Source organism: Podarcis filfolensis (genome assembly GCF_964270895.1).
Source record: "Podarcis filfolensis genome assembly, chromosome: 4".
In the NCBI taxonomy this organism is placed as follows: Eukaryota; Metazoa; Chordata; class Lepidosauria; order Squamata; family Lacertidae; genus Podarcis; species Podarcis filfolensis.
In genome coordinates this window covers 40,761,751-40,787,998 of record NC_139607.1, presented here as the reverse complement: position 1 = coordinate 40,787,998, position 26,248 = coordinate 40,761,751, and the positions used below count along the sequence as shown (strand labels likewise).

The 26,248-nt window shown below is 41.4% G+C and overlaps 2 protein-coding genes across 6 annotated transcripts in view; one reads left to right on the top strand and one right to left on the bottom strand.

Annotated features, from left to right (window-relative positions):
• The window catches only part of MAP3K15 (mitogen-activated protein kinase kinase kinase 15), a 63,853-nt gene extending 53,963 nt beyond the window's left edge, over positions 1-9,890 (top strand). For all 3 annotated transcript variants that reach the window (XM_083612245.1, XM_083612244.1, XM_083612246.1), the window contains 12 exons: positions 7-112; positions 2,667-2,824; positions 3,378-3,561; positions 4,383-4,560; positions 5,045-5,219; positions 5,961-6,146; positions 6,857-6,962; positions 7,487-7,697; positions 8,775-8,887; positions 9,030-9,127; positions 9,209-9,285; positions 9,373-9,890. In XM_083612245.1, the coding sequence (XP_083468371.1) occupies positions 7-112; positions 2,667-2,824; positions 3,378-3,561; positions 4,383-4,560; positions 5,045-5,219; positions 5,961-6,146; positions 6,857-6,962; positions 7,487-7,697; positions 8,775-8,887; positions 9,030-9,127; positions 9,209-9,285; positions 9,373-9,451 (1,671 nt within the window). In that variant the 3' untranslated portion in view covers positions 9,452-9,890. The remainder of the gene's footprint in view (positions 1-6; positions 113-2,666; positions 2,825-3,377; positions 3,562-4,382; positions 4,561-5,044; positions 5,220-5,960; positions 6,147-6,856; positions 6,963-7,486; positions 7,698-8,774; positions 8,888-9,029; positions 9,128-9,208; positions 9,286-9,372) is intronic.
• Positions 9,891-9,954: 64 nt separating this feature from the next.
• Positions 9,955-25,856, bottom strand: PDHA1 (pyruvate dehydrogenase E1 subunit alpha 1). 3 transcript variants are annotated; one of them, XM_083612408.1, is made up of 12 exons: positions 25,632-25,848; positions 22,624-22,638; positions 21,071-21,139; positions 17,786-17,959; positions 16,342-16,468; positions 15,786-15,877; positions 15,154-15,246; positions 14,690-14,845; positions 14,516-14,587; positions 14,070-14,137; positions 12,213-12,321; positions 9,955-10,451 (listed from the first exon to the last, which is right to left on the bottom strand). In XM_083612408.1, exons 1-12 carry the CDS (start codon positions 25,689-25,691, stop codon positions 10,287-10,289), a joined length of 1,200 nt encoding a protein of 399 aa, XP_083468534.1. In that variant the 5' UTR covers positions 25,692-25,848; the 3' UTR covers positions 9,955-10,286. The 3 variants fall into 3 exon arrangements, 2 of the variants coding, with proteins under 2 accessions (XP_083468534.1, XP_083468535.1); XR_014547769.1 differs by lacking the exon at positions 22,624-22,638 and having other exon boundaries at positions 9,955-10,700; positions 11,473-12,321; XM_083612409.1 differs by lacking the exon at positions 22,624-22,638 and having other exon boundaries at positions 25,632-25,856.
• Positions 25,857-26,248: the final 392 nt, after the last annotated feature.

Sequence of the window (26,248 nt, the reverse complement as noted above, 5' to 3'; positions counted from 1 at the left end):
TTTAAGGGAGACAATGTTTTAGTGAACACATACAGTGGCGTAGTAAAGATTTCTGATTTTGGGACCTCCAAGCGCCTTGCAGGAGTGAATCCATGTACAGAGACATTTACAGGTAAGAACAGAAACAACTTTTTCTTTTTTAATAATCTTCTGTGGTTAGAATTAGGCTATACTCAGATGGCATTTTATTCCATCTTCACGACGTTTCCTTATATGTGTGTTCATTTCGCTTTTTATGTGAGCTCTCACACAATGTAAAAGTCACTTCTGGAAATCTAGTGGAACTTCCGTACTCCTTACCATGTCAGTTATTTCCAGAAAAAATAATCCATTTGCAACCCCACTAACTCGGAAAATTGAGTTATTGGCAAAATTGGGGACCGTATCCTGGCATGTATTTCTTTTCTGCCATTTAAGATTTTGCATGACAAAAATATGTATTGCTCAAAAAGCCACAGGTCCATAACATAAAAAGGTGTTAGTGTAAAAGGAAAGTTAGAAATCAGAACAGAAGCGCTAGCACTATAACTCGGAAAACTAACAGTATGAAATCCACATCTGAATGCAGCTTTTGTGCTCAGTTAGAAGCTGCTTCCCTGCCTCCACCCAGTTCTGTTGTGAAGATTTGCCTGCACAGTAACAGTAAATACAATAGTTAAATGTTATAAAACCTTAATTAGCTGATATAGATAGTACAAAGTGCATAGCCCACAGGAACTATCTGAGGTAATGCTTGCCCAGATTATCATGTTGTCTGTGCAGTCTGCCAGTGCTGCAAACAAGATTGCAGAGACAGATTGCTTTGGGGGAGTTCAAATGGGATTGCACATCAGCTCGCTTTGGTCTTCCTGTAGGTTCGAAGCCTTTCTGGTTTTTGTAAAACCACATTAGATTTTCTGATTTTGTGGCATCTCCTGCTGTAAGTACTCAGAGTTCCTCCAGGCGATTTGTCATGATTTACACTGGTGAAGTTATCAGGGTGATTATATACAATCAGCACTTTTCAGCACCATTTGTGCCTGTAAATGATGTGTGGATAGGCTAGCATAAATTCCTCACTAATACGCTATTACTGTGTCAGTGACATGTTGCAGCAGCAAAACACCACCAGTCTAAAGGGGCCTTCAGTCTCTCAGTTTCACCCTAACCATATTTTGGACTTGTTTTCAAGCAAGTGTGCTTAGGATTGCATCATTTATCCAGTACAAAACAAGAACACTTCTCGCTTTGTTTTCCACTGAATTGTTCTTTATCTTTTAATAAAGAAAAATGAATGCACAACACTAAAACATTACGTTATCAATTTTTTCCTTCCCTTTTTCTTCTTTAATAAGGCTGCTTTCTTATATGTACTATAAGAGGATAAAAATTATGTTCTTTGCTCTACCAACTACTGGCATGTGACACCAGGTTTCCTAGAGTGTTGCCCTCAGTCTAAAAAAGGTTCCCCAGCCCTTTTAGATATTAGTTATCATTTCCATGAATCTTTATCACTGATGATGAGCATGATCGAACAACCCTCATGTCCAAACATGCAGTTGCAAAGCTGCAGTTTATTTGAGCAAGAAAAGATGGCAATGCCTATTGCTTTTGCTTTACTTGTAATTATATATGACTATTACTTGTTACATTAATTAAGATTATTCTATATTCAAGTCTTTTGGGTAATGGGTGTTGTTTGCACAGTGAGTATATATGTACAGAATCTTCTTTATATAAGTACTGTAGAACGTATTGTACTTGGAAAGCTCAGAAATAAGTCTTTCTTGGTTATAGATTTCAGATCAATGTTTTCTTTGTCTGTTGCTTATATACAAAAATAAATCAGTAAAGCTGTGATCAACATTGTGGAGAAAGCCCTTGGAGAGAGCAACTTGGTCCAAAACCAATACGTTTATTGCCTGCATTTTAATGTGTACATGGGGAAATCAAATCAAATACGTTTTTGCAGAGGCAGAGAGAATGCTTCATTCATCCCCAAAAGTGATAGTCTAGCAAAGAACAGAGCTGTAAATAGTATAAGCAACTTATTCTTTAATAATGAATAACTATCCAAAATGTAATTTCTGTCTACGATTATCCATCCCAATAACATTTCTCAAACTTTCCATTATTTATTACACTTACACACACACACACACACACACACACACACACTGCTTGACTGCAGAAAAGCTCAAAGCAGTTTACAAAAGATAAAAAGTAAAATTAAGAAAAATTGTCTTCCATTTAAAATATATTGCATAAGCCAAGGCAGTCATGTAGAAAATTTGTGACAGAAAGCAGTATAATAGCTGGGAGTTGTTGGCACTGGTACTTAATCCATCTGTTAAGCCCATCTGTATGGGAAATGCCATTTTTGCAAAGTACCTAAGGAAGTGTGGTACTTTGCAAAGAAGTATAGTCAGCTGCACCAACAGGTTAAAGAACAGTTTTTATCCGTGGGCTGTTGGGCTGCTGAATGGGAAAAAAATGGTGTAATTGATTTCTGACAAGCACACAGAGCATGAACAAGACTGAGTGTATGGGGGGGGGGCTCATTTAATCTCACTGCACACAGGGAGTGTAGTGACAATAAAGGTTTATTATTAATATTAAGTGTGATCTGTTCAGGGATTTTTAATAATAATAATAATATTTGTACCTATTCTTTTTCATGACTTTAGGCACTTTGCAGTACATGGCACCAGAGATTATTGATAAGGGACCTCGAGGATATGGTGCACCAGCTGATATCTGGTCTTTGGGCTGCACTACCATTGAAATGGCGACAGGGAAGCCTCCCTTTCATGAACTGGGCGAGCCACAGGCAGCTATGTTCAAAGTAAGTGTTGTATGTACTAACCCACCTCCCGCCGCTCCACATGTTACCATACTGCTAGAATACTTCCTGACATGGATTATTTAGCAGCATCTATTAATTTATGTGGAATAGCAGATCTGAGACGACTTGCATGCAAAGGATGCCGGGAGCTACAGCTGCTTCACAACCAGCCAAGTTAGAACTAGAGGGAATATGTGTGTTTTGCTGCTCTTCTAAAAGTCCCTCAAGAAAAGATAGTTGTATGCCTCAGCAAGGAAATCATTCCACAGGCTCCTACTATGTCCCACAAACAAAGGTTTGTGTCTGAGTGCCCCCTTTTTTTTGTTTGGAGCTTTCGTCGTGAAAGGCCAACTTGACGTTTGCTCCGATTCAGCTTTAAAGAGCAGGTTTTCGTGGGGGAAGTTTGGGGCAAAAAATACACAAAGCATTAAAGTGTGTGCACCTCTGCCTGGAAAGAGGGGGCAAAAGGTAAGTGTGGATGAGCCCTAGCATGAGTCAACTTTAAAGTAATTTACCTTGCTGAAGTGATGCAGAGTGTCCTTTCTGCTTGCAGGTTGGAATGTTCAAAATTCACCCTGAAATTCCTGAATCACTATCTGCTGAGGCAAGAGCTTTTATTTTGCTCTGCTTTGAACCTGATCCAAATAAACGTGTCACAGCATCAGACTTACTTAAGGACCCATTCTTGAAACAGTTGAACAAGGGCAAGAAAAACAGAATTGCGTTCAAGCCTTCAGGTAAGGAATTATCAGTCAAAATATTTGTATGTAGAGACATTAACCATCATCCTTCTCTTTAATCTTGGGTTCTGAACATACCAGGAAATTAGTTGGATGTGCCAAGCAATCAACAAGCTATGAAAAGAATATTTATGCGGCAGGTTCATCCTAGTGTTAATATAACAAATTCAATAAATAACAAACTTGGTGAAATTAGAGCACTATATTTTAATAAAGGATGAAGAAATTCAGGGCTGGGTTTCTTCTCTCTCCAAAATGACATTTTTTAAAACTGGCAAATCCTTTTTGGAGAAATTTTAATGAAGCCTATTTTCAGTAGACATGCACCCAGCAGTTTAAGGTGTGTAAGGCATCTCAAGTTGTAAACCGAAAAGGAGGGCAAATAAATTATACAACTAGTAACCCTGAACAAGGGCTGATTTGGCTTCACAAAGAAAGTAATGTTACACAAATTTCAGTTGTGGATGAGCTGTAAAAGCAAGGTTATGTCACCTTACCAGCTAGTAGCTCTTAGATCTCAAGTAATTCTTTCAGTGCTTGGAGATCACTCAGAACAAGGTCCCTTCCACCCCAATTCCTAGATGAACTACACTAGAAAGGTAAAAAACCACTGCTAGTGTTTGTTTGAGAAGGGTTTTCCATCAATCATCACAATTTATTTCTGCAGCTTGCAGACACACACCTTTTTCGCATCCGGTAGTTTCATTTCACACCTTGTCAATTTTTTAAACTGCATTTTAATTATACTGCATTTGTTTCATTTGCTTAAAAGATAGGTGGACCTGTTTATTCATTCCCCTTTTCTTCTTGTGCTCCAGATTATAACCGCAGCACATCACTCCCGTTGCCAGTCCAGGGGGAGCAGGCTGGCAGCAGCAGCAGTGAACACGGCTCAGTCTCACCAGACTCTGATATGCCACATGACATGCTATTTGATAAGGCAAAGCGCTCCGTGTCAGAGGTTCAGACAAAGAGTCCTATCTCCCATTTACTAAGGTAAAACCTGACCTATGCAAAATGGCATGTTAGATTCACAGAGGGTGCCAGCTGTCCTTACAGTTTAGGTGGGATGATGTGCTCAAAGCTAATTCCGTTACAAGATCTATAGTAAAATGTAAAGTATTGAATGGGGTTTGTTTAGGCCCCTGCAAGTAAAACTCATTATAAGAGTCTAATTGGAAAAAGAAAGAGACCCTGACAAAAAAAGAGCAGCAATTGCAGCATCTTCAAATGAATGCAGTCCACATTATGATCAATCTGTCTTCTTACTGTAGATGTTGAATTAGTGTCTTGTTTCATAGAAAGCTGTGTTCTCAGCTACTATAAAACTTGGGATTTGGTGGGCATCTTTGTAGCACACAAGATAAAAGCCATTAATTTTAAGTAATAGGAAAGTTGCTTTAAAAACTGGGCTGTTTTCTTCTGGACTCCAACTTTGTCATTTATAGTTTCTTGTGAATGCTGTCTCATTCTGGCCCAGTGTTCCCGACGACAGCTCCATTTCAGATGAGCGAAGTGCTTCCCCTTCACTTGAGGAAAGGGATTCTGGTCTTTTCTTGCTACGAAAGGACAGCGAACGACGTGCAATTCTGTATAAAATCCTCAAGGAAGAGCAAAACCAAGTAGCTTCCAATTTAAAAGAATGTGTAGCACAGGTAATACGACTATTCGCTTGTTTGGAAGAGGTAAAAATTATTGCTCTGCCACCTTTCCTACTCCATGATCTGGAGGGTGTCTGGGGTGAAGAGCTGCTGTGCTCATCATGTAGGGTTCTAAATCACTTGGGGAACCTGCATGAGGAAAGCAGGATCCCTGCTGTGGATGGTTGGCCTCTGGCTTGGATTATAAGCACAACCCTGGAAGAGTCTGTTCATCCTAACTTCCTCTTCCACAAAATTGTGTGGAGATTACAAACATGGAGAAGCAAAGAGGAATCCATCACAACCTTTAAGTAGTAAAATGGAGCTTCTTATTATTTAACTGGTCACCTAAAGTTTGTTGACCACCTTGTTTGTTGCCTTGACATCTGCAACCAATTTTTGTTTTAGCGCCCCCCCCCTTTCCCATGGTATTAGAGATTGTAATATGAATTTTTGCTTAAGGACTGAATGGCAGAAAGCTGCTCTCTGGTAGGACAAATTCAGTCCTGCAGTTTGATTACATCAGTGTTGAATTTAGCTCATGTTCTGTTTCCTCTCTCGTGAGCTAATGTAATCCATGAATCAAACTACTTGTGATGTGCCTGATTGAAAGCTGCCCTCTGCTGCTCTTGCTGTGAATTGGTAAAAATGTGTCTTCCAGAATAATGACAGCAAGGTTGAAAACATGCATACATACATTGGTGGAATTTGCTGATGTGCCTTTTTAAACATTTTGCATTTTCATCTTTTTTTCAGAGTTCTGAAGAACTGCATCTTTCAGTTGCTCATATCAAGCAGATAATTGGGATTTTAAGAGATTTCATACGTTCTCCTGAACACAGAGTTATGGCATCAACTATATCCAAGTTGAAAATTGAACTGGACTTTGACAGTACTTCCATCAATCAGATTCATCTAGTGTTGTTTGGATTTCAAGATGCAGTATGTTCATCCGAGTGTAATATCTGGGGGTGGGGGGAGGGACCCACTATCAATAATACCTTTTGCTGCTATTTAAACTTAAAACTCTAAATTATACTATTGGGAGGAGGGCAGAAGAGGACAAAGGAGTTGTAGAATATCATATGGAGCAGCTGACCAGAGAAGATGCATTTATTCACTTCTGCTAAATTGTAGAAATGAGCTCCGCTTTTGCTTTCTAGGAAGCCTTTGGAAGATAGCATACAATGCACAATTCTGTGCAAAGAACTTGAAGCACAGTGTGATACCTCAAGGGGTCTGCTCTGATAGTCGAATATCTGTGCATTGTTGATGTACAACACAGTATCTTAGGTGTTGCTTTGCAACAGCTTTCTTTGTGCCTACATCACAGTGGAAACAAAGGCTGTATCCCTTCAGGATCAGAGGCAGCATGGCTCTGAATACCAGTCACTGGGCTACAGCTTCACTCATGCCCTGCTTGGGGGCTTCCCCTAGGCATCTGGTTGGCCACTATGAGAAACAGGAAACTGGCTTAGATGGGCCTTTGGTCTGATCCAGCAGGGCTGCTTTTATGTTCCAATATGTGTTCTAGCTCTTAATCCAAGTGGACTTATTGTCATCCTACATTTACCCAAACTTCTTGTTCAAAATGACAAGCTTATAGCTTAAGGCAAACTACTACCCTGTTTTATTTGACACTTTTCTTATAGGTTAACAAAGTACTAAGGAATCATTTAATCAGACCTCATTGGATGTTTGCTATGGATAATATAATACGACGTGCTGTTCAAGCTGCTGTCACTATTCTCATTCCAGGTAAGTAAAAGCAAAGTAGTAAACTGTTAAGTGGGATGGTTAAATATGATGTGAGCAAAGCAATAATAAATGTCTAACCTGTGAAATGAGTGCCCCAGGGTGAGTACTGCTGGTGTGCTGGAACTGCAGTAGTACTTCGGTCTCTACTTGGCGAAAACTTGTAAATGGCTGCTAGTTCTTTCATAAAGCAAGTTCTGATTTTTTTGAACACTGAATTTTTTTGTTAAATGTGCTTTACAGACCAACGTATTTGTGAATATTAGTCTGGACAGAAACATTCACTACAAATCCTCACTAATTGTTATTTTGAAAGGTTGCCACACATTAGCCCATTATTAGTTTGTCATTTCTTAAAATCAAGGAACGCCCTAGGCACCTGTATTTTCTGAAATGGGACTAGGAAGGACAGCTGCATTTTATTTAAAAAGATATATATACTCAGGAAAAGCTTGCTGACTAGATGATATTTAAGTGGCAAATGTAAGAAATGCTTGACCTCTGCAATTCTCTTTTGCTCTGTGCAGAACTTCGAGCTCACTTTGAACCAGCATCAGAGACTGAAGGAGTTGACAAAGATGCAGATGAAGTAGATGAGGATTACCAGCAAGCACAGCAAAAAAGACACGAAGAAACAGTTATCACATCTGGAGTGTGCATGCTCACGTCTTCTGTGACCCCTGACACTCAGCAGCAGCTCAGCTTGCAGTTGGGCAAGCTTAAGCAAGAAACAAACAGGTTAACAGCTTTAAAGTGTGCTCAGGCTTATTCAGCCATTTTACTGATCATCGCTGGTGTTTATAAAACGCCTTCAGGCAATCAGACGAGCATACATTGGTTATTGGCTAGATTTTAAAATGTAGCCAGTCTAGCTACTCTTGGTTTATACAGGGTTAACTTGGCACTCACGTTATTTCTTCTAGACTTCTAGAAAACCCAATTGTATAGTGCTGAGGGCTGCATCATGTCTTTTCCTCCCCCCCACCCCCTAGAGCAGCACTCCATGTGCAGCGTCTCTATTTCAGACTAAATGTTACCTTTCCATGTTACAAATGTAAATGTAAAATGTGTCCTAAATATTCCAGGGTGCCTTTACAGGGAGAACTATAACATGTATGCTTTGAGAGCAGCACTTACTTTAGCCAACACTGACGGAAAGTGTGTATAAAATTCCTTTCATAGCCTGACCGTCTGTATTGTGGATTTCTATCACTATAGCAGCAGCAAGTAACACGCTGATAGTGCTGGAATATTTAATTATGAAGCCTGGGGTTAAATAGAAATTCTAGGAACCATTTCAGCACAGAAATCTAAATTGGATAGCATTTGAAAATCAAGGCTACCAGGTAGCCAGTAATTCAAAGATATGTAGGATTTGTTTTGAGGTAAGCCATACAATGAGAGACACTTTTACATGTGCTTTAGACATACCAAGCTGCACTTCAACTAAAATGTAAGTATCAGATTCACCAAAATACTCGTGTTGCAGAACTAGGTTTTGTTGTCATTAAAAGTGTACTACAGTGGTACCTCGGGTTAAGTACTTAATTGGTTCCGGAGGTCTCTTCTTAACCTGAAACTGTTCTTAACCTGAAGCACCACTTTAAGCTAATGGGGCCTCCTGCTGCTGCTGCGCTGCCACCACATGATTTTCTCATCCTGAAGCAAAGTTCTTAACCCAAGGTACTATTTCTGGGTTAACGGAGTCTGTAACCTGAAGCGTATGTAACCCGAGGTACCACTGTACTATCATGAAACATTTTAAGGGGAAAATGTTATGTCATACCCAAGTCTGACCCCCATTTTATTTAATAGGTTACTGGAGAGCCTGGTACAGAGGGAGAGAGAATACCAGACACTGCTAAGGCAAACACTGGAGCAAAGAATTCAAGACTTGCATCTCCTTCAGCTGCAGTTGAAAACTGCTGGTAGATATGAGAATGTACATTAAATGTGTGTGGTCAGTTGATAGGAATGGCTTGAGCTTTAGGACACACAACACTTTTGAGTAGAGCTTTTGAATTTGTAACAATGGAATGAATCTGATTAACCTACTTTGAATTGTTGCAGAAATTCAACCACCTCCATCTGCTCTTCAGCACTGCGTAGACCAAGAACTGATCAAGTGGTTGAAACAACAGAAAGCTGATTCAGATACAATTGATAGGGTAAGATTAAGAGTGGGAAAGACCCTCAAAATTCATTTTCTGAATAATATTTAGAAACACTGAAATAATTTTGTCTTTCAGTTTGTTCAAGAGGATTATACACTCAGTGATGTTCTAAACCACATCACTAAAGATGACCTGCGATTCCTTAGACTCCGGTAAGAAAATAATTGCATGATTCTAGAAGTGTTTTGACTTCCAAACAAGAGTTTGAGACACTTACCGTTCTTATTTTTCTCATACAGTGGTGGTATTCTTTGCCGAATATGGAATGAAATATTAAAGCACAGAAAACTGAATAAACTCTTGGAATTGGAAGCATAACTCGAAATGGGAAGAGAGCACACATTCCAACTAAGTTATTAATTTCTGTACATACTGTTTATACTGGTCCTACAGGTTTTGCACTAATATATATATGAAGTTATATTAAAGTCATGTGATGATAGCCTTTTCTACTAGTATACTTAATCATGTATTTTTTCAGATGTGTAAATAATACAGTAGCTTGGAAACTGCTTGCCTTATAGACTAAAATGTAGCCTGCGCACTTTAACCACTCATATCAAATACATAGTGTTCTAGGCATGCCAGCTGCTTTTTAAAAAACAATAATTGCTGCCTTCTCATTTAATATAAATTATTACTATGTATAATTTTATAAGATAAAAAAACCAGTTGGTACAAAGATCCTATGCAAAGAGTGGGTTACAGACTCACTCTAGGTGCATATTAAAAAGGTAAAATAAAACATGCTGAAAAAGGCTTCTTTTCGTTGCAAAATCAGTTGGGATGGGGGGATGCAAATACAAAAACATACAAAAAGCTCATGGGAAATATCTGCTCAGGAAGTTTTTAATATGCCTTTTTTTACTGTACGTAAGAGGTTTCAGCTAAATAACTTTCATAAATACAGCAATCCAGAACACAATGAAGCTTATATATAAATAAACAATGCTTATTGACCTGTTCTGAGCAGCTGTTTTTTAGAATTCCACACTATATAATGCTGTGTCTCATACAATGGCTATTTTGCTGCCAAATGAATTTTCCCCATATACATGAGAAATCGTTTTGCCCTTATTTCTTAGAGCAGATAAAAGAATTAAAGCCCAGTATAAAATGCATTAATTTAACTGGTTGCTGGAGTGACATTCACTTAGCCCACAGATTTATATCTAATCCACTGATTTGGGCCACGCACCTCAAAGGGTGGCTCCTTATAGTAGATATAATTGCCTAGTTCTTCCAGAGGTGGTTCAGGATCAGTTGTGGCAAACTGTGCTGCATCTTCAATCTCTTTCCTTACTTCCACATCTATTTCCTGTATGAGAAGGGAAAAAATTGTCAATGGAAACAAAAGACTCCACAGATTCCAAATAGGTCAAACATTATAAAACTATTTACCTCTGTAGTACATGCTGGGGTTCAAAGTAAATCCGGAAACATTTAAGCCACAGTTGCTGTTAAGAGTTTCTGCCCTCCCTAAGATGAAATCCTGATAAGCAGTTTTCACATGTATGCTGCACACGGAACATTTTACCTTTTTATATTTGAACAACTAGCCAGCAAACTACAGTGGTGCCCCGCAAGACGAACGCCTCACAAGACGAAAAACCCGCTAGACGAAAGGGTTTTCCGTTTTTCGATGTGCTTCGCAAGACGAATTTCCCTATGGGCTTCCTTCGCAAGACGAAAGCCCATAGGGAAATCTCCAGGACAGCGGGGAAGCGCAGCGCGTCTTCCCCACTATCCTCGGACCTCCTCCGAAGGCTGGCGGTGGGGCGGAGAGACCTCCTCCCGCCGCCAGCCTTCGGAAGGCTGCTCGGAAGGCTGGCGGCGGGAGGAGGTCTCTCCGCCCCACCGCCAGCCTTCAGAAGGCTGCTCGGAAGGCTGGCGGTGGGAGGAGGTCTCTCCGCCCCACCGCCAGCCTTCGGAAGGCTGCTCGGAAGGCTGGCGGTGGGGCGGAGAGACCTTCTCCCCGCGCCAGCCTTCGGATGGCTGTCCTGAAGACTTGCGGTGGGAGGAGGGTTTTCCTTCACACCGCCAACATTCAGAATGCTGTTCTGAATGTTGGCGGTGGGGAGGAAAAACCCTCCTCCCACCGCAAGCCCCGGGAACAGAGGAGAAGCGCTGTGCGCCTCCCCCTCTGTTCCCGGACCTGTCCTGAAGGCTTGCGGTGGGGAGAAAAGCCCTTCTCCGCACCGCCAGCCTGGCAAGTGGTCTCCATAGGAACGCATTAATTGATTTTCAATGCATTCCTATGGGAAACCGTGCTTCGCAAGACGAAAAACTCGCAAGAAGAAAAAACTTGCGGAACGAATTAATTTCGTCTTGCGAGGCACAACTGTACTAGAATAACTTACAAGTTACCAACTGTGGCAGGACATGGCATGTTTTCATAAGCTATAGATTAGATGAAGGTGTGTAACAGCTGCTTCACTCCAGAGCAGAACACGTCTCCCATGCTGAGAGAGATGTATGACCAATCATGCTCATCAATGATCCTCACTCTTTATTTCCACTTTGGCAACAGACCTGGGACTCTCCTAGCAAATCCACTATCCCTGTTCCTGCAGCAAATGATTTCAGCTGTAGTGACTAGCAGAATTCCAATTCAAAATTTTCCTCAACCCAAACCGGCAGGGTCGATGGAAGGGCCAACTGTGACAAATCCCATATACCAGATACCAGGACTCCTCAGAAAGTCGGGTTATAAATATGAGAAGGCAATGGCTGTGCAAATGTCATTCCCTGAGGAAACGGCCATGTTTCACTAGGCAATGTAGGTCCCTATACCACAATAGTAGCGTTTCCCAAATTTACAATAATCATAGACCCCTTATCAGTTGAAGATAATGTGGTAGTTTAAATAACCTATTTAATCTTTAAACTGTTTTCTATAGCTAAAGAACAATGATTAGGTAAAATTAAAAATTCTGCCATGTACCCTTCAGTAAACACTGCCCCACAGGATATATCCTATACCAATTCTGGCTTGCTGTAACTGATTTGAGGTGAAGACTTCCTATTGAACTACGTTTGTAAAATGATTTTCATCAAATTTGAAATGAAGGTTTATTACCTTTAGCTCTTCCACACTAGCCAAGTTGTTGTTCACCATTCTGTCCTTCAGAAGTGTAATGGGATCACTTTTGCTTCTCACTTCTTGAATTTCTTCTCTCGTTCGGTAACTGTAAAAAGAGACGAGATGATGTAACAGACTGCTGAACTGTTTGCAATAACTGTTTCTGCCAAGCACTGGTACTCTTATTGCAACAGTATACTGAGGCAAGTCGGGTATTCTCTAACAAGCATGACAAGTAATAGAGGAGAGCTTTCAGGAGCAGTTTTTACATCTGCTAATCACCAAAGTAGACTGGTCCTCTTGGCTATATTTTTTTAATGAGGGGAGTAAGCCACAAGGTAAAATAGGCATATAAGCTGGTAGCATGTAGTGGCCTGAGCATTTAAAAAATATATTATCATTTCCGTATACTTTTTCCCAGAACAAAAAATTAAATGCACATGTCACTCTAAAAATAACTATCAACTTTCAAAGAACATACTCCTTGTACCTCTGCATCACAGCTCTGGGCAGGGCTCCACTAACAGCAGATAGCATTAAATGCACTCGGTGCTAAGGAGAACTATCACATGAGATACACAGATGTGGGGTAGGACCACCAGCTCTCCCTCCTGGTTGTGGGTAAGGGAGGGAGAGGAAGCAGCTCCTCTTTCAGTGAGTACTTGCTACTCATGAGAGACTTTAGGCAAATTTCATTTCATGGCAAACTATTTTAGAACCACAGTATATCAATTAAACAGTCCTTGTGTACTGCTACTCTTAGATATATTTTCTATGTACTATTTTATATAACATGCATTTATATTTATACAGTTGAGTTTAAGAGTTTTCATCTTCGTTCAAACATACTGTGAAGAATTAAAAGCAATACAAAAAAAGGAAATGGGCATAGCAGATGTAATTAGGAACAGAACAAAATTAAGCATATGCTTAATTAAAACCTTTTAGCCAGATATTTGCCTACATTAAATAGCATATCATACCAGCTTGCAGTTTTAGTTTTTTAGGTCCCCTTTAGGAAAGCGCTATAACTGAATGGTAGCACATCTACTTTACATGCACAAGGTCACAGGTTCACTACCCAGCATAGCCTTGTAGAGCTGGGAGAGACGCACCTGAAAATCTGGGGAGGTGCTGCCAGCCAGTGCAGCCACTATGGAGCTAGATGGAACCAATGCCCTGCCTCAGTGTTAGCCAGATATCTATGTTCCTGTAGGTAGCTGTTAACCATAATGAAGCACACAAAAATAAAAGCAAGATAATGGAAACAATCAAGTTTCTTGGGTATTTTTCACAATTGCCTCATAAAATTTAGGTACTGTCATTTTCTTAGAATGGTTGTATTCAGATGTAATAGCAAATCATAGCTTGCTATTATTAGTATGATCAGACACAAGCCAAGGGCTTATATGCTCCATCTTCTGTTTCCCTTTGTGCAACCTCTTGCATAGCAATAAACCAGTTTACACACAAACTAGGATCCTAAACCAGAAGCAAAGCTTGCCACTGTGAAAGACGCACACCAAAATACATGGTTTGCAGGCTATAGCTATCCAAGAGAGGAAGACCAAAGTTTACACTTCCTCTCAACAGGAGACAAAGATTTGTTGTTACCTGTACAGTCAGTCATCCTTCAGCTATTGCTTTGAATAAATAATAAAACTAGCCACAAAGGGCCAACGTGCCCTTGATATTTGTTAAAAAGCCAATAATAGGGAGATAAGAGAAGGAGACTACTGATCTACTAACAGAAAATGTAGATGATATAGACAGAAAACGAGGGGACATTTGAACATACAGCTATTTCCCCCATACTATCTACAGAGGAACCGTTTATAATGCAGAGGGAAATACCTGACTCCAGGATCACTCATGCTATGTCCATGATAACGATATGTCTGTAGCTCCATCACAACAGGACCCTGACAAAATTAAAATTCAGAGGTGTTGATAACTTTAAAATAGTGACAAAAAATTGCTGATAAGACGTCATGACAACTAATCTCAATCAATGGTGTGCATGCATTTTAGGGCTGCGGTTTAAGATCAGCTTGCTTCAGAGGGCCACAGACTGAAACGCTATCTCTTTCCTATTCCATTATCAACCCAATAAACACTGGGGTTTTTTTGAAGGTTGCTTTGAGGTTCACAAGGTAATTATGGGGAACCTTCTAAACCTTGTGTTTTGGGTATACATTTTGTGAAATCAAATAGCAATATTTCCAACTTGAAAACCTCAGCTATACTTAAATAATTTGTAAAGCAGGAGCGGCCTGCCACACACACAAAGTATAACTTACTTTTCCTGATCTGCAGTGGTCAGCAGCAAATTTTGTTGCTTCCCTTACAGCAAGAACATCCATGCCATCAACCTGTTGATTAAAAAAAAAAAAGCCAATTACATTTAAGAATAAAGTTGAATTCCTTGAATGGACATAGTATAACTTTCACATTCCTATTAAAAATGTTCTTACCCTAATCCCGGGAATATAGTCTCCTCTCTTATAGTAGTCTGTACTGGCTGCAGCTCTCTCTACAGAAGTACCCATTCCATATCTGTTGTTCTCGCAGACAAAAATACATGGCAACTTCCACAAGGCGGCCATGTTATACGTTTCAAATATCTGGCCCTAGAAGAATAAAAGGTTTGGTACACTTTCAGTTCTCTCATGTAGCCATCAGCCTTGAATTACACATACAGTGGATGTTCACTAGACCATGACTGTATGTACAAGCAGGAACAAACTGGTGAGCCTTGGGCTTCTGCGCTCCTCTCCCCCCCCCCCCCCCCCGATAGCAGGGAGAACAACTTGGGCAGTTTCATTTCACTTTGCACAAAACTGGACTTATCATGCATGATTCATAGCATTTACATCTCCTTTCCACTTACGTGACTCTTAATTAACTTCTAACTACATAGTAAAAGATTGACGCTTACCTGGTTGGCAGCACCATCACCATACAATGTCAGGCAAATCTCATCTTTGCCAAAGTACTTGCATGCTAAAGCAATGCCAGCTCCTAAAGGAACCTACAATGAATTGCAACATGCAAAGGTAGTCAAAACAAAGAAAGATAATGACCAGCAGCCAACAATAATGAACCATATGATAAGATACTACTTGAGAACAGAAACACTACGATTCCAGTTCTCATCCCTGGCACTTCATATGGAAGGATACCGTGGACAACGGTATAAAAAAAAACCTGACGGATGAGACACCCAGCAGAATTAACAGGGTTACATTCACCTGACTTTCTCCCACTGAAAATCATTCATCAAGACTACCAAGCCTTTTTCAGTTTCTATCTCAGGCTAGATGCCAAACTGAAATGGGCCTAGCTAATTAGTTCTATCCAGGAATGGATGAAATTTGGGCTGTGTTAGATTTACATGGAAGAAATACTAGAGCCAGAACTGGGCATCCAGCATAAACTGGACATATTTAAGTCCACTAAAGTCACTGGGCTAACACACCTAACTATATATGAATTAGGTTATGGCCCAGATTAAAAGCAACATATAGTCTCTTCCCAAAGAAAAATATTGTTTTTAGCGGTGAGCCTTACCTGGGCTCCAACAATACCGTTACCACCATAGAAGTTTTTGGCATACATATGCATTGAGCCTCCTTTGCCTTTAGCGCACCCACCTACCCGACCTGAAATGATTAAAAATGGATCTTTACCATGTGATCTGGTTCTACTAAGTCAATAAGATTAAGATTAAGTGCCCCCCCCCCACCGGACCTCAAACTTACTAATTGGATGGATTTTAAGATGATTTCAGAATAATAAAGGTTAGAGTTTCATCAAAACTCATGTTCTTAGGAGGGGACACATTTACAGCACATGCTGACTTATGGTAGGCATCCCAGCACAAGAATTTAGTGCACTGGTAAATTTGAATCAAGTGTAGAGAAACAAAAGCTGTACATGCAGGTATGAACCAGCCTATTGCTCCTTGGAGGAAGAGTAGAATAGGTGTGTTGCAATTCAGCAAAGTCCTAGTAGGTTTCATTGTTGAGATGATAATTGAACCTAAACCCCCCTCCATCTATGCACTATGCATGCTACATAATCCCATTCCTTTTCCTGTTTACGTATCATTTCACTGAACACAAACCTGTGAGTTCAGCAAGGATTTCTCGAACTGAAGCACCACGAGTGTATGTAAAGCCATGAGCCCGGTAGGCAGTAATCAGGTGATCTGTTAGATTTATGCCAGCCTCAATTCCAACACAGCAAGCTTCCTATGGTAAAGAAAACAGGCCTGAAAACAGTGTACAATGTGCCATTGTCCACAGGTAAGAAATAAAATGAAGAACGGTATACCAACTTTGTACCTGCAGCTCCACCACAGTTCAGGAACTGAAGAAACAGAAACAAAGACTATCTAGGGAAGATTACTGTCACAACAACATATGCATAATATGTTACATGATGCCATAGTCAAATGCTGGCAATGAAGGATCTTCAGGTTTTAGTGGAGAATATGAAAATAGAGTGATATTTAAGTGTGTGTGCATGATATAATGAAAAACAGTTCAGGAAATATTTCCACCAGAGCAGGCAAGATGGTTGGGGGTTGGATACCACTGCCTGGAGACCTTCCCCTGAGAAAGACTAGGGAAGCATCACTGGCAGGGCTCAGCCAGTTCCTATGCTACCTGGCCCTTCTTGGGGAGATGGGGGTGTGTGTGTGCGCACAGACTCTTCATATAACATGGCAGGTGTAGATCTTTCAAAGAACAGCAGATGTTCCTTTGCTCATTACTATTGCTGTGAACAAACTACCGAATATAGCTGTAATACACAGATTAATCATTCACTTTAGTTCTAACTTTAGTTCCAACAGATGGAGAAGAGTTTGGTATACACTACTCTTAAACAACAAGCTGGTACGATATGAAATATAGTTTTGTACTATTCCTAATTACATCTGCTATGTCTATGGTCAAAAGCAGGACGTAAACATATGCTTACTTACTTAATTAAAACCTATCAATTGACCCAGTTCAGCCAGTTATTTAATCTATTTAGTGCTAATATCTGGTCCTCTGTAGAGCTACAAAAGCAGAGCAAGAAAACACCAGAAAGAAAAACTATAGCTCTGTGGAAAACCCATGGCTCTTCAGGTTTTGTTTTAGTCCAACTCCCATCAGTCCAAGCCAGAAAGACCAATGGTCAAAAATGGTACAGTCACATCTGGAGGGCCACAGGCTCACCTACAGCTCGGTCACAATGTGAGTTGGTCTAATTCTTTCAGAAGTAGGTGTAACTTGACAGGGCTACAATTGCTGGAATTCTTTTGAAGGAAACTTCATCAATACTCTGTGAAGATCCACAAAGTACTACCATGGGAGGAACTACAAATGCAGCTGCCACAATCGAAGGGCTAGACCTCTTCATTCTCTGTTTTTGCAAGTACTTTTAATTCTCTGTAGGGGAGAGTGGAGACATGCAATTTCTTCATGCACACCCTGCCCTATAAAAGCCTTCATTAAAATGAAGAAGACGACAAAAACCTAGAGGTCTTGAATATAAAGTCTCTTATCTCAGGCACATACCTGACCATCATATAAATGACAAAAGCCTCGAATAATCTTCTGTTTATACAATTGGTCTGCTTTCAATTCCATGCGTCGAATAGTCTGCATAGTTTTGTAATATTGCAGACCCTGTTCTCGAGTCATAACAGCTGTGGTGGGCGGTCCTTCCTCCAAGCGATGGAGATCATGTTTCTGGAGGAAATAAGATAAAAAAGTCGGGGGGGGGGGGTTTCCATACCAAAATGATTATTTAATCTTACTGGTTGCAGACTAGTCCTGAAGAAAATCAGAGTAACACTTTCTTAGCTAATACTACTCCATATTTTCCCTGCCTTTGCCTACTGTGCCCATGTGGCCAAGGCTCTAGTATGAAAGTATCACAGAGCATAAAGACATAGTTGGTAGGTGCTCTGGAACCACCATGGTAAAAGCTAGTAACTCCATTGACTGGGACCTCCAATTCTCTTAGGATGCTTGATAAGCAGGGCAATCCTAACGTGTTTTTAGGATTAGAGTACCTTCAAGGAAAGGGCAAAATATTTGGGTCTCTTCTGCTCAGGGGAGCGGGAAACTTAATGGGGGACACGACAACAATTTATAAACCTATGCAGGAGGTGGAACAGGTGGATAAACCAAGGGAAATCTTGCTGACATGGGACAGAACTATCATCCAACAAACTGATAAACAGGGCAGACCACAGAAACTATTTCCTTACAAAATATGTAATTAATTTTTGGTATTGGCAAAGTATGGCAATAACTACTTGCTTTAGATGTAATTAAAATGTGTGCTATAAAAAATGGGTATTGATCCTGTGGGCACCATGATGCCTTTGAGGTCTTTACTTGGCATCCAATGAGAGTGGTTAACTTTTGCTCCTTTGAAAAGTACACAGAGCTGAAGCAGGAAGTTGGAAGAGTGATGTACTTTTCCATTTCCTCTTTCAGCTTTATGCACTTTTCAGACCTCAGATTAATTATCCTGGATGTAACTTTTACACAGATCCCCTGGAAAGATGAAGTATAAATGTGTGCTATTCATTCTTTCTTTGTACATGTATGTGTTTGTGTGTGTATCTGATGGAAATTAGTGCTGGGGAAAGGAGAGGGGTGTCTATAGCACTCATTCTAAAATCAAAATGTGTCCATGGGTCGGAAAAAGATTGGTGATCTGCGATTTATATATTTACGGTACAAGAAAATCAGGGACTGGGGAAGTCTTGCTTTTAAAAAAATTGTTTAAAAATCCAAGCCTATTTCTGTGTGAAAGACAATACTTGAATAGCACAGTAATATGATTTGATTTGATTGTGTATTTTGTCATGATATTGGAGTTTTTTGTGAAACAGCAAACTTATTTCCTGCAAACTGCTTTGAGTGTTGTAAGTAGCCTTACATAAAATGTATTTATTTATTTATTGAATTTGAAGCTCTCAGGGCAGTTCACAATATAAAAACAAAACATACATGATAAAAACAAGAACAAAAAACTACAAACCAATAAACCTTCCTCCCCACACCTCATTCCACAAACACATTTAAAGGGGTATAGGATGCTAATCAGCCCAATGCCTGGTTGAAGAGCACCTGGCACCTAGAGGTGGATAATGAAGGTACCAGCCAAATCTCCCTGGGTAGAGCATTCCACAAATGGGAAGCTACTGCAGAAATGGCCTGTTATCATGTTACCACACCCTCCGGACCTTTCACAGAGGAAGCACACAAAGAAGGGCTTCAGATGATGATCCGAGGGTCCAGGTAGGTTCATATGAGAGATGTAGTCCTTGATGCATTGCTGTCCAGAGACATTTAAGGTTTTAGAGATGAAAACTAGCACTTTGAATTGGGCTCAGAAACTAACTGGCAGCCAGTGCAGTCATGCTAGGATCAGTGTAATATGCTCAAATCTTCTTGTCCCAATGAGCAACCTGGCTGCCAAATTCTGCACCAGCTGAAGTTTCCAAACCTTCTTCAGAGACAGCCCTATGTATGTGTTGCAGTACTCTAACCTAGAGGTTACCAGAGCATAGACAAGTAGGACCAGAACAACTGCAAAACAGTGCCACCCACCCCCAACTTGGACAGCCGCACAGAAGAATACCATGGCTGGTGGCATCAAAAGCCACTGAGAAGTCAAGGAGAATTAACATGGACACATTTCCCCTGTTTCTCTCCCGACAGAAGTCATTATATGTTGACCATAGCAGGTTCTGTGCCAAAACTGGGCCTAAACCCTGATTGAAATGGATCTAGAAAATCAGTTTTCTCCAAGAGCATTTGAATCTGGTCCGCAACCAACCACCCAAGAATCATGCCTAAGAACATGATATTAGCAATTGGCTGGTAGTAACTTAGATTTTCCCATTCCAAGGAGGGTTTCTTTTTAGCACTGCCTTCTTCTTTACCAGCTCCATCTGGTACGCAGGCTGATACCCTATCTACCCACGGACTGTCTCACTAGAGTGCTGCATGCTCTAGTTATCTCTCGCTTGGACTACTGCAATGCGGTCTATGTGGGGCTACCTTTGAAGGTGACCCGGAAACTAAAACTAATCCAGAATGCGGCAGCTAGACCTGTGACTGGGAGCGGCCAACGAGACCACATAACACCAGTTGGCTCCCAATACGTTTCTGAGCACAATTCAAAGTGTTGGTGCTGACCTATAAAGCCCTGAACGGCCTCGGTCCAGTATACCTGAAGGAGTGTCTCCACCCCCATCATTCTACCCAGACACTGAGGTCCAGCGCCGAAGGCCTTCTGGCGGTTCCCTTGCTGTGAGAAGCCAAGTTACAGGGAACCAGGCAGAGGGCCTTCTTGGTAGTGGCACTCGCCCTGTGGAACACCCTTCCACCAGATGTCAAAGAGAAAAACAACTACCAGACTTTTAGAAGACATCTGAAAGTAGCCCTGTTTAGGGAAGCTTTTAATATTTAACAGATTATTGTATTTTAATATTTTGTTGGAAGCCGCCCAGAGTGGCTGGAGAAACCCAGCCAGATGGGCAGGGTATAAATAAATTATTATTAATTATTATTATTATTATTATTATTATTATTATTATTATAGAAGGCAGGGGCTGCCCCCTCTCACAAGGAGGCATTAAGCACCTCCTTAGCCCAGCCAGATGTCCTTTCCCTGCTAGTTTTTATCAGCCACGAGGGCCAAGGGTCCAGAGCATAAGTGGCCGCCCTGAACGAGCACCTTGTCCACATCCCCCAGTCTTATTAACTGACTTATAAATTATAAATTACGTAAGAAACACTATATACATTAGCATTTTTAAAAGTAATCAAGCTGCTTACCTTAATTTCAAATGTAGCCTCACTTGCAAAATCGGCATAATTACGAGATGCAACAACCACACGGGCAACCTTTTAAAGATAATAAAAATATGGCTGTTAGTTTTAAGACACTTTTGTTTTTTAAAGATGTTCATGCTTTCACAAGGTAGAGAAGATTCCAACTTCAACATACAACACATTTGACATGATTGCAGACAGCAATGTATGCTCCAGAAACAATGTTTCTACACGCAAAGTAATTACACACCAAGTATCATCCTGTATGATCTTGTCACACTTCTAAAACCGTATAAAAGTTTAAACATGTATGCTTACAACCACTGAACAGCTAAGGTTCAAACAAGCTGCTCTGTGACCTCAGTCCACACATGGGCACAGATGCACAAACCCCGTATGCTCTGCTGGCCATGATGCAAAAGTCAGAGCAAGCAGGGTGAAAGCCCAACCCCTTTGATCCTTTCCCAACAAAGAATACATTCTCCGCCTAATCCATGCTCTGCCCAAAATCTCCCATCTGTTTGTTCCATTATGCTAGATCATTATCACGTTTAAAAAATGATGTTACCTAGTTCAAACGCCAGTGTTTCAGTGCTCAGATTCAAATAAAAATCTGGCAACCCTTAATGCAGAAGAGAGAATAACATCCTGTGCAACACACCGCCAGAGGAATAAGTCACACGCCTTGCTTGAGCTTTTTAAAGAAGTGGGCAGGAAAGTGAGAGGACTTATGGTTAAGGGAGAAAAGTGGAATAGCAAAGACAGCAAATCTTTTTCAAGACAAGGGCAGCATTGACTCATAGTCAACCCTTCATGTCAAAGTGGGCACGGCAAATTTAATTTTAAAAGACAAAGAAGAAAAGATGGATTTTAGTGGATCCTTTTGGCACATAGTAGTACTTGTAGGTACTACAGGAGGAGGAATAGCTAGGGCTAGGCCTGAACACGGCCCTCTTGCATCGGCAGCTGTGTTAGAGAAGTCAAGTTGCTGTAGCTTCTTTTTAATTGAAGGTAGGGCCGCCGGACTGATACACTCTAATTTAAGAACAGTTTTGCAATTCAGATTAAAAAGAGAGCAGAGTTTGAGGTTAATTGTAGTTTTCCAAGGGGAATTATGAATATCTCTTAGGATCAGATTGGAAAAACCACCTCTAATTCGAGCATCCGATGCTAGTAGGTGGGAGCTATAGGAAATGGCTCGACACCATGCTCGTTTTACAATTGAGGGCTGGGCGAACATTATTACAGGGATAAGAATCTGTGGCCCTCCAGAGGTTGTTTTGACAACAGCTCCCACCATTCCCAACCATGGGTCACACTGGCTGGACTGACTGCAGTAGGAAGTCCAAGAGTACCATATACAAATATGTAAATATATTTGTAAGTGTATAAGCTGCTTACAGATAAACAATGCTTCTTGGATTAGTGTTGCATGTGAATACAAAAAGAAAACCAGTCAGAATGACAGGCAGAACTTTTTCTTTCTTTATCAAATTATGTATTGTCAGTTAAAATTCAGAAAGAACATACAATTAATATAATTGTGTGGGTCTTACCTCACTAACAGCTCCCTAGAGCAGCAGAATTGAGGTGGGTGGGGAAACAAAACAGAAAATTAAGTCAGATACTATCACAAATCTTGGGGGAAATATTCCCCATGAACCAATTAGGAGCATCAAATTTTAATTCTTGTTTTTAATTAGGCCTATTTACTTTTATTCAGCAGTGGAATCTTCTCTATGTGAAACAGATTGAAAAACAGACTTGAAACATTAATCTAATTTTGTAGTATGCCAGTTCAACAGAATAAAGGCCAGTACTTTTAAAGCAATAAGTGGTGTCTCTTATAAAGTAACTGCATACAACACCTCTGCAATACTGTCTTTGTACATTACAAGCAAACTACAACACAGAAATGCATCTTGTGCAAGTAAGTCATGATGTGTGAAGTATCCTTTAGCCAAAGCTTCCACATGTTGGGCTGCTAGAAGATAAAGGAATCTAAGGGGAAAATTCCTTTGTAACCTTTAGTTTAAAACTTGTTGCCAAGTATAAAACTGACATCTAGAGTGTGCAGTATTCAAAGCAAAACCCCATTGTAAACTTCTGGCAGGAAAGAAAACCCACCCAGATTGCACATGTATGAAAATGTTGAGCACTATTGAGTACCTATTCTCATTGTGTTACATGTGCAAATTGTACATCAGTAAGTAAGTGCAATGATTGGCCTGATTGGTACGTTATGGTATGCCAAAGCTCACAAGTACTGTATGATAATTAGATTATCTTGTCTTTTGTATTATGGGTGTGGAAAGTGAATTATAAATATTACATGCTTACTCAGAAACTTCAATGGCACTTGCTCCTAGCTAAGTAGATAGAGGATTACAGTGAATTGTAAAGGAACTGAGATAGAAAAGGAAAGCCTCCCTGACCAAGATAGTCTTGAGCAGACCATGATCCTGATTGACTTCAACATCCATGCTGAGGCTAGTCTGGGACCAGTTCTGATTTCATGACTTCCAGGGACTGTACCACCAGCTTGACACGCACAGCAGGATATACCCTTGACTTGATTTTTGTCCCAAGTGGGGTGAGGGGTGGTCTGAAAATGTGTGTGTGTGTGTGTGTGTCAGAGCAGCTATTTCCCATTGCAGTGGAGGGGGAATGACTAAGCCCACAGAGGCTTATAGATACTGATAAGATTCCTGAATGCTTTAAGGGACTTCCTAATGGATAGAGTAGGTGATCCTGTTGAGGCGCTCATCTCACTGTGGAATGACAAGAGAAGGGCTGGGATAAGAGGATGCCTGAGTGCCCTATCCAGTAGTATGGAGGCCACAATATTGCCTGGCATTCTAGTGAGCTGTGAGGCTGGATGACAGCAAGAGTACTGTATTAGAAAGATAGATTATGCTCTGAGGCAAACTGAGCATTGGTTACAGCACATAACTGCACTTGCCATGCAGCAATAAGAGCAGTAAAAAAGTCCTATTATGTCCTCATATAAATCAATGGAGAAATCCAAGATTTTAATGTAGCTGGATTTAAGCACCAACGTATCCATTTCCCTCAATTCACTGGTAGTGCGCTAGAAAAAGACAAAAGCCAGAGCTGAGTTATGTGTGTGTGTAACCTAGAAGCTGGGGGAAGCAGCAGACTGAAACTTTTGAAGAGAGAGAGAGAGAGAGAAAGAGAGAGAGAGAGAGAGATATGCTTGATTTCAAGGCTGTGGCTATGGGAGAAAAAAGACCTTCTTGGGGTGTTAATGCTGTCAGCCCCTCCATCATAGGCTTAGGATGTATATATGTGTAAATAAACAATCTATCATAAATACACCACAGTCTCTGCTATCCCACATGGGTAAGAGCCTGGAACCCCTGGAATCTCACACCACTCAGAGATTGGGGTGGTGTGCATCAATAAATACAGTTCCTTGCCCCCATACTGCAGATAGAAAAGGGCTGTGGTTTTGAAAGCCATGCTCACAAGGACCCGGCTTTAAGCAGTCTTAGGCACCCCTGTAGTGTTGTCCAAATGTAGACCTCTATTTCATGTGGGGCTGAAGCAGAAAGAGAGAGAGAGAGAGAGAGATTACAACAGCCCTGCAGTGCAGTCTAGTACAGTATTATATACTTGCTGCAGCAGGAGAGGACACGGTTTCAGTTGAGAGAGAATGATTTATGGCAGTCCTGTAACACGGTTCCTCCTCCCGTTCATTCTTTTTGCATGTGAATTAAGCGGCAACAGAAGAGCAGAGACACCTGTCTTCTATGCTTAGGTAACATTAGTGGGGTTGGGGAGCTGAAATTAATGCTGATATATTTCACATCTGGCTCCCAATGCACCTCTTTGGTTTCAGATAGTACATGGGTAGGAGTCTAAAAAGCCAGGGACACAAATATTAGAGGCTTCGTTTGGTCAGAATCTAGTACAGTACATATACACTTCCAAAGTTAAGGGCTGAATACATTACTTTTGGTAAATGAGCCACCATAGCCACTAGTGGGCAGTGAAAATTTGTGTCCCGGGCTTTTTAGACTCACCTGAAACCAAAGGGGCGCACTGGTTGCGAGATGTGTGGGTGGTTTTTTTTTCCCAACCCCCCTACTCCTATGGAAACTGGAGAGACGCTGCAGAATTCTACTGCGGGGCCCACGATAACCCGACGGACAACACGCACCGCAATGGAGAACACAGTGGGGGATTATTAAGAAAAAGAGAAGAAAAAGACGCCCAAGGAGCTTCCGCAGGTGCACACGTTGAAATGCAATCGCTGCGAAATACGAGGGTCTTGTACCATCTGCACCTGACCCGCGCGCGCGTGAATTCCCCACGAGGCCTGCCTAGGTCCCAAGGGGCTCGCGCTCTATTCCTCTCGCGAGGCCTCCCCGCCGAGAGAGGAGGAAGGAGAGAAATAACGGTCATTTCGCAGCTGGCGCTCGAGGACAGCCCCCACCTCCGCCTCGAGACAATGCGGGGAGGGGGGGGGCAAGCTTCCAAATACTGGAGAAGAAGCCGCCGCCCTTCCCTCACGACCTTCCGTCCCCAGTGCCTCACTCACCGGTCTGTGAGCAGCCGGGCCTTGCAGCAGGCGAGAGAGCGCGGCCAGCATCTTGCGCATGGGTTGCTGAGTGGTTGCCGCTGAAACCCGACACCCGCGTCCCGGGTTCAAGCCCTCTGGGGCGCTGCGGCCGCTACAACGAAGGCCGGCAAGTCTCCTTCAAGCGTCTGCCTTCATGCCCCGCCTACCTCCGCCGCGCCCTGGCCGACTAGCAGCTTGCCCGGAGTGTCAGCTGAGGAGGCCGCTCTCGCTCTCCCTCTAGTGGCTGTTGCCGCCACGATAAAAGGCCGACACACGCAGTTCCCGGAGGTTCCCTCTTTCCTGAGGGGAAACCAGATTATATAATTATTACGTTTCCTTGGGTTTGGTTTTAACCCGAACGGCCAGAAGCGTCGTTTAAAGGGACTCTCTAATAATGAACAATATTAAAAGGGACTTGTGCACTGCACAGGGAGAGCGTCCCTAACCAGGGCCAGCGCTTTGGATAGCGAGCCACGATCCTAAACACTAACCTTGGAATTAGCCCCATCGAATTAATTTATTAAAATAAATGCTGTTAAGAAGCTGTCGTGGCTTCAGTCACCTGACATCAAGGACCGTGTTCCGCAAAAGTTTAT